Genomic DNA, 8,357 nt, shown 5'->3' on the forward strand with positions numbered 1-8,357 from the left:
AAGAGAACCTGCAGTTGGAAAGTATTATTTTAAGTTAGAAGCATGTGCCCCTGAAGTAATTGGTAGTTTTTCCTTTTTATAAAATTTAAGAAAATTATTTCTCTTGAAGGATTCAGGGGAGGAATCTATGGTCATTTAAAAAAAATTTTAATAAGTGCTACCTGAATATATAATTTGTTTTTTAAAAGTGATGAGGGATATAGAAAGCAGGGTCCGCAGCCATAATTATTTCAAGTATTATATAAAATAATACCCTTTAGGTCCATTAGGTATTGAAGGACAGTTGTTCTGACCTAAAATGTTTGTATAAAATGTTCATAGAGATTCTAGTCTCTTTTTTAAAAATTTCACATAGTGTAACTGTTAAGCACTAGATGTAGGGAAGATTCTGTGTCGAAGGGTTATTCAAATTAATATGCTCTTTCCTGGAATGGCATTGCAAATTGTAATTCATTTGGCACAGTGGCTAAGTACTTACACATATAAAAGAAATGGCAGACTGCCAGATGTTGAGAACTTATCTTCTGACATTGGTAGCTTTTTATAAAGAATAATTAGTAGTGTTGGCTTCTGTGAACTGTCGTTTAAGAACAGTATCAAGCCGCCTTTGTTTCCTCATATGTAAAATGAGGGTTATAATAGTATTAGCACATACGGTCATATGTACCTGGCACATAGTAAGCACTCCAGTGAATGTTAACTATTCCTTTTTCTTTATCTTAAAACATTTGATTTGTGTGCATAATAGTGAAATCAGGGCTCATGGCTCTTGGCAGTGGAGTGGGGAGGTGAGGGACTTGCCTCTTGCTTATTTTATAAGGTAGCTTATACCTGCCCATTGTTTGTACCTTTTTCACTTCTCTGTATTTTAACTGTCTTATTTTGCTTTTTATCATGAGTTTAGTCTGGAAATGTTCTGGACACATGAGCCCAGATAATTGTGGTTTAATATACAAGACTTGAAATTTTATTGGCTAGATGAATTAAAATATTAGTGTTTTCATTAGCCCTTAGCACTCCCTTTCTGTGTCATTTAATAATCAACTCTGCTTTATAAGTTCTCCTGTGGATTTGTAAGAATAGGAAAAGTTAAAGGAACATAATAGAGGAGGCTGGAGATGGAAGGTTGTTCCAAAGATTCCATCCACGGACCCCCTCAGTGGTGACATGAAATTAAAACAGAAAATGAGGAACCGGAGTCCTTCTTCCCTACTTTTTCAGATACTTAGATATTTTGTGTGTGTGTGTATTTATTTGTGTTAGTATTTTGATATATGGCAGGAAATGACTACTTTTTCAATTTCCATCTGTATTTTAAAATATTCAAGTTATCTATAAAACTATTCACATTATTTTTAAATGCATTTGATACAAATAATATACACAGAATAAAAAATTCATTGGAAAAAGTCTTAGAAATTTTGCTTCTTTGTAGACAGTCTACAGCACTAAGCCAGAGTAAAAAAGTACATGAACATTGTCCAAATGGTTTGGACTGTTGACTGTAATTTGATTGCTTTACCTTGAATTGATTAGAACACAGATTTTTTACATTAAAATAGAGTAAAAAATGGACTGTTTTCTCATTGAAGTACAAAAGTATCTCAAAAAGAAATCTAAAATTAGGATGTTTTTCTAAAAATTCTTTGATTATGTACTATATGGGGTATTGTTTGTGTTACCTAAAAATATTTTTGTAGAGAATGCTTGAGTTTAAGGTTGTTAATAGCTACTTTAGAGATTCACATTTTTATAATAAATACAAATTCAAACAGAATTCAAACCTTTAAAAGTTATAATAATTTTATATTATATACATTGTGTGGTACATTATAAAATTATAAAATTTTTTATTATGTACATTGTATGGTATATTATAAAATTTTATAATTTTAAAAATTAAAAATACTTTTAAAAATTAAAAATTAAAATTTACTGTGTTCATTTTATTTTGTTTTTAATTAAGTTCATTGTCTATATTCAATGAAATCATTTTCACGTAAGTAATTGTATAAAGTAAAAATATCATTATCTAACATGATGTTCTCTTTTAAATCTAGTTTTATTGTCCATATGTTCTCTACTTTGTGATCCCAATCCAGATGATCCCTTAGTACCAGATATTGCACAAATCTATAAATCAGACAAAGAAAAGTAAGTGTTTTCTTATATTAGTTTCTGCATGGGAACGTTTTTATGTAGTCCACCCAATAGGTTGCTTATACTTATAAGTTTATCTTTCCAGTATAGTAAACCTTTCTTTTTAAACTCTATTAGTTTTTTACAAAAAATGTTATTCCTTCCCACATACAGTTTAATCTTTTACAATTTAAGCGTACATGTTCTGCATTAGCACAGTATGTTATATTTTTGGTAAGAAAGAAGAATGTATAATTCTAGATAGTAAATTTAAAATGAAAGCATTTGATAATTGGAAAGTATTGAATATTATATTCCTTATCTTCTCTCAGGAAGAGAAGTTATCCCTAACCGGCCCCCCAAACCCCAAACTGACTTAGTTTTTAAGGTGTTTCATCTTGCTGGTACCAGTGGTTCATTCGCAGTTTGCAAATAATGCCCATTGTCTTTTATATATTTTCATTAGAAACTGTTTTTTTCATTTTGTTGTTTATCATTCAGGTATGTTTTCACATAGGTTGTAGAGAAATCCATCAGTTAAAAAATCACTTTTTTCTGTTTTATTTATTCATAAGCCTAAGTCACATTGACCCAATAAATGCTGTATGTATAGTTATTGCAGTTAAGCTTAAAAAGGTAGAATATACAGATAGATCTTCTAAAAGATTCAGTTTGTATATTTTTACTGTACCCCTTTTGTATGCCCACAGATACAACAGACACGCAAGAGAATGGACTCAGAAATATGCAATGTAAAATTTAAAACATTTTCATATATACCAGAGTACTGTAAAATCTAGGTTTTTTTCAATATTAGCAGTAAATTGAGCACTGTTTACTGTTTCATTGTACCATTAAATCCTTTGATTTTTACCCATTTTAAATGTATTTCTGAAGCAAGACAAAACATACTTCCAAAAATATCCTTAAGACTGTGATGAGAGCATTTATCATTTTATATGCATTGAGAAAGACATTTATTATGGTTTTTAAGATACTTGGACATCTGCATCTTCAGGTTACAAGATCTACAATGCATCTGAAAAGCAACCAAATTATTTTTTGCTGAAACTAGATGTTTTTACATGAGAAATACTGTATGTGTTATCTATGTCGTCCGTTTTATAAATCTGTATTCAGATTTCATTCTTGGTTAGCTCACTTTATAATTTGTATTTTTTTACTGTATAGACTAAATATATTCTATTTACATTATGTCAACTCATTACTTTTTTCCTGTGAACAGTATTGAAAAACTCAACAGCTGATAATTAAATGAATTAACTGTCTGTCTCCCTTGTCTTAGGGTATTCTGTAGATCGATTGCAGATTTCTTAAACCTGAATGATCTTTACACTGTAATTCTCAGTATACTGATTATGGAGAAACACTTGTTTTGATTTTGTTATACTTGACTTAACTTTATTGCAATGTGAATTAATTGCACTGCTAAGTAGGAGATGTGTAACTTTTATTTGTTGCTATTCACGTTTGAATTTTTTTCTGTATAGGCAATATTATAATGATACCTTTTACAGATCTTAATGTAGCTTTTTCCATATAAATAAAATGCTTTTTCTACTATTTGTCTTGGTTACTTAAAAAGATAGGGAAAAAAAACTTACTTTGTAAGTAAGGATCAAAGGTATATAAAATTTTGCATGAAAATGAATTACAAATTCTGAGAATGAGGTCTGTTGGTTTGGCTAATTGATCATCAATTATATATATTTTATTGCTTTAGGTTTGTATCTGTTTACTAAATTGTCAGTCTAAATGATTTACATTGGTCCCTTGTTATAGAAGAGAATTTAGAGTAAGTTGGGGTTCTTCTTGGATCACATTTAAAATGGATTAAGGTGTGTATAAGGTAGTGTCACCTACCTTGAAGAAAAGTCTTTATAGACCTGAAGAATAATTAGGTTAATTCATTAAAATACCCCTCTAGATATAACTGACATTGTATTTCTTCACATTTTAAAATCTAGAATTTCTAAAATAGAATTTTAGTGCCATCACAGTTTGAAGAGGACATCCATTTTCTACTATAGAAGTCATAGAGAAAATTGTAAAGTGATGCTTTCCTCTGTTTCTATAAATTGGCAGTTAAAAGTAATTTAAATGAGGAGGTTATCTTTGCAGATTTTAAAATCAGCTGGAAAGTTCTAATGTTTTAACTTGGGAAAAATACATCTCTAATTATTAGCATGCTTACCAAACTTGAGTGAGTGTCATTTTTAAGAAGAGTTTTAGTTCTGAATATTGCAGTAGCTGTATAAGTGTGCAAGAATCTGTGATGAGTGTAGTCATTATTAGCAAATCATTTAAATCACTTGAGTATTTTACCATGGTTCATTATTATTAAAGCACAAAATAACCCATTGTTAGAAATGTGTTTTTATAAATGAATGTAAAATAATTAAATGAATTGTGAAATGGATATTTAAGAAAATATAGGTTTAAAAAGTAATTATATTAAGTGATGTCTTGAGACAGCCATATCATGAAAAACACTACTTTACTTGCTATATTATTATAAGCTATATTCACCCAGAATTTGAACATTCAACATCATTAGATTTTAGTATATTTTGATAGTGAAGGGTTTTGTTTCATGAATATCTTTCACTTTTTTATAAACTTTCATTTGTGTGGCATTTATTTTTTGAAGTGTCTTTTTTTTCTTTATTAAAGTTTTGAAACTTGCCTAACTCTTGTTGGCCTTTGCTTACATCTGAATTGTACAGCCATATTTGTAAGGAGCGCAAGTTCCTAACTAAAATCTTCAGAATTCATCGGTGGCATAATGATCAGTCAGATCACCATGTGGGTATGTTGCTTTTGCTTAATTCTAACAAAGGTTACATCAGTTACCTTTTATAACTAAATCCCAACCCAGGAGCCTCCCTGCATAGATGAACCGTTAAATTAAGGACCTCCCTGAGGTGAAGGAAATAGGGAGTCTTTTGGAGATTTAGAATCCTACCTCTTGAAGTCCTGCATGCTTTGAAGCATACTTGAAAGCCATATTCAAATTGGATTCTGGACACTTATAACTGCCATATACAGTAAATCGGTATTACAGGTTGTAAAGGCAACTTCACTGTCATCCCCCAGCTCTCTCAAAAGCATATGATTCCTGAAATACAGCCTTTACACATTCCTGTGTAAACCATGTATTATTAATTTTTTCTTTGTTTACCCCACTCCTTCATGAACTTGGTTAGGGTAAATTAAAAATTTACTTTGAAAATCAACTACTTGTCATACTCCCTAACTTCAAATTATATTACAAAGTGACAATAATCAAAACAACATAGTATTGGCAGAAAAACAGACACACAGACTAATAGAACAGAATTGAGAACCCAGAAATAAAACCATGTGTGTATGGGCAAATAATTTTCAACAAAGGAGCCAAAAGCATACAGTAGGGAAAAGAAAGCCTCTTCAATAAATGGTGCTCGGAAAATTGGAAAGCCATGTGTAAAAGAAACTAGACTGCTATCTGTCACCATACACCAGAATTAACTCAAAATGGATCAAAAGCCTACATGTAAGACCTGAAACAATAAATTACTAGAAGAAAATACGGATACTAAACTTATGGACCTTGGTCTTAGGATTTTATGAATTTGACCTCAAAGGCAAGGGAAGTAAAAGCAAAATAAATAAATGGGACTATATCAAACTAAAAAGCTTCTGCACAGCAAAAGAAACCGTCAACAAAACAAAGAGGCAACCAACTGAATGGGAAAAGATATTTGCAAACAACACCTCCAAGAAAGGGCTAATAGCCAAAATACAGAGGGTGTCAAAAAAATGTATACATATTTTAAGAAAGGAAAACTATTAAAATTGTAATAATATATACCGTTAACAAAAGATGAATACAAGTCACGTATGACTTCTGCGATTACAAGAGGTTCTTAAAGTGGTTACCATCAGCATTCAGATACCTCTGATTATGGAGAACTACTGCTTGAGCAACGTTGGCCAAAGTGTCCATTTGTATACATTTTTTTGGCACCCCAACTATATAAAGAACTCATACATCTCAACAAGAAAAAAAAAAATCCAATTTAAAAATGGGCAGGGGACCTGAACAGATACTTCTCCCAAGAAGACATACAAATGGCCAACAGATAGATGAAAAAATGCTAAACTTCACTAGCTATTAGGGAAATGCAAGTCAAAAGCACAATGAGATACCACCTCACATGTTAGAATGGCTGTTATCAACAAGACTAGTAATAAGTGTTGGAGAGGTTATGGAGAAAAAAGAACCCTCATACACTGCTAGTGGGAATATAAGTTGTTAAAACTATTATAGAAAATGGTATGGAGGTTCCTCAAAAAATTAAGAATAGAATACCACATGACCCAGCAATCCCTCTTCTAGGTGTCTACCCCCAAAAATCTGAAAATGTTTATCCATAAAGATATATGTACCCCTATGTTGACTGCAGCATTATTCATGGTGGACAAGACATGGAAACAACTGAAGTGTCCTTTGATAGATGATTGGACAAAGATGTGGTACATATATACAATGGAATATTACTCAGCCATAACTAAAGATGAATTATTGCCATTTGCGAGAACTTGGATGGATCTTGAGATTATCCATCCAAAATTTGCTCACTTCTAAGCGAAATAAGTGAGACAGAAAAAGTCGAGAACCATACAATTTCACTCATATGCGGGATATAAAACTGAAAGCAGCAAATGAACAAAATGACCAAACAAGCGAAAACTCATACACACAGACAACAGGTTTAGTGGTTGCCTGAGTGTAAGGTGGGGAGGAGGGTGATAGAAGAGGGTAAAGGAGGTCAGATATATGGTGATGGAAGGAGAACTGAACCGGTGGTAGACACATAATGCAATGTACAGATGATGTTATAGAATAGTACACTTGAAATATATAGAATTTTATTAACCAATGTCACCTCAATAAATTTAATAAAAAAATTAAAAAATCCATATAAGAAAAACCACCAAAGGATCAAAAGATATTAGGTCACAAACACAGAACACCAGGGCAACCCTAATAGTTAATTTTCAAAAGGGTAACTTTTAAATTTATTGATTAAAAACAATACCACATGTACTTTTTAATTTCTATTATTTTATTACAGTGATCTGTTTACATTTATACATCATTCATTCACTGCTTCAGCATCAAAGGATCCTGCTGTCACAGTTCTGTATTTTTAAAATGGAAAGAATGGGGAAGTTTATTTTTCAGATTAAAAGAGATACTTGGTCATGAAGCTATTTACATCATGTCTATTTATTGGTAGTCAATTTGAAATGGACTCAAAATCCAGTCCAGTGAATGATTTAAAATTTGAGTTCTGCAGTAGAATCATCGATGCTGTTATTCATTCTTATTAGGATCAGCCATGAAAAATGTGATTAATTCTTTAGCCATAGCTATATAAATAGAACTTCAGTGTTTTCAGATTGTTGAATTGGTCTGTTAAGATAGTACTGCTATTTAGAAATGTTTATTTACCTCATTTAAGTGATTATTAATGGAACAATAACATCTGAATTTTAAAAGTTAAGTTCTATCACTCTACCAACTGTAAATTAGGACTTTCAAAATTTCTTGAAAGCAGAAGTTTAATTACAATTTAATAGCCGAAAAATGTAATGCAGTTTATTTGTGAAAGTTCTCATTTTTTATAGTGCTTCTCTTTTACTGTTCTGAGAGTAAGGCAGCAGGTAGAGATTCATTTAATTTCACTTGTAAAAGAAGTCATTTGATTATATGTTCATGGATTCTGTTGGGTCAGGAATTAGGGATGAGGCACAATAAGAATGGCTGGTCTGTTCATAAAACTTAGGGCCTCAGCTGGGGGTGGCTGAAATGTCTGGCAGCTGAAATCATGTGGAGGCTTCTTCACTCAGATGTTGGCACCTGGACAATTATTATCTACTAGAGCACTTATTTAAGTCTTTCTGTGTGTCTCGAGCTTCTCTCAGCCTGGCAGCTCAGTTCCCAGAGGGAGCATCTGGGGAGCAAGTGTTCCAAGAGAATGAGGAGAAAGCTGCACGACCTTTTAACCATCTATCCTGTAGTTTATTGGTTGAAGCAGTCACAGGCCATCTCAAATTCAAAGGAAGGTGATGTAGATCTTTACCTTTCCATGCAAAAGAATTTGGGATCACCACCACATCTTACTGAGTCTTCCATTCAGTGGATGTAT

General features: G+C 31.9%; 1 protein-coding gene across 2 annotated transcripts in view; it reads left to right on the forward strand.

The window, feature by feature from the left end:
- The window catches only part of UBE2D1 (ubiquitin conjugating enzyme E2 D1), a 29,330-nt gene extending 25,607 nt beyond the window's left edge, over positions 1 to 3,723 (forward strand). Inside the window, exons 6-7 of one of the 2 annotated variants that reach the window (XM_088791985.1) lie at positions 2,061 to 2,154; positions 2,839 to 3,723. In XM_088791985.1, the coding sequence (XP_088648111.1) occupies positions 2,061 to 2,154; positions 2,839 to 2,902 (158 nt within the window). In that variant the 3' untranslated portion in view covers positions 2,903 to 3,723. The remainder of the gene's footprint in view (positions 1 to 2,060; positions 2,155 to 2,838) is intronic. The other variant, XM_019731909.3, reaches the window with a different exon arrangement.
- The last annotated feature ends 4,634 nt before the right edge of the window (positions 3,724 to 8,357 follow it).

The sequence above is a fragment of the Rhinolophus sinicus genome, chromosome 15, assembly GCF_057876585.1.
Source record: "Rhinolophus sinicus isolate RSI-liver-muscle chromosome 15, RSI-T2T, whole genome shotgun sequence".
NCBI lineage: Eukaryota > Metazoa > Chordata > Mammalia > Chiroptera > Rhinolophidae > Rhinolophus > Rhinolophus sinicus.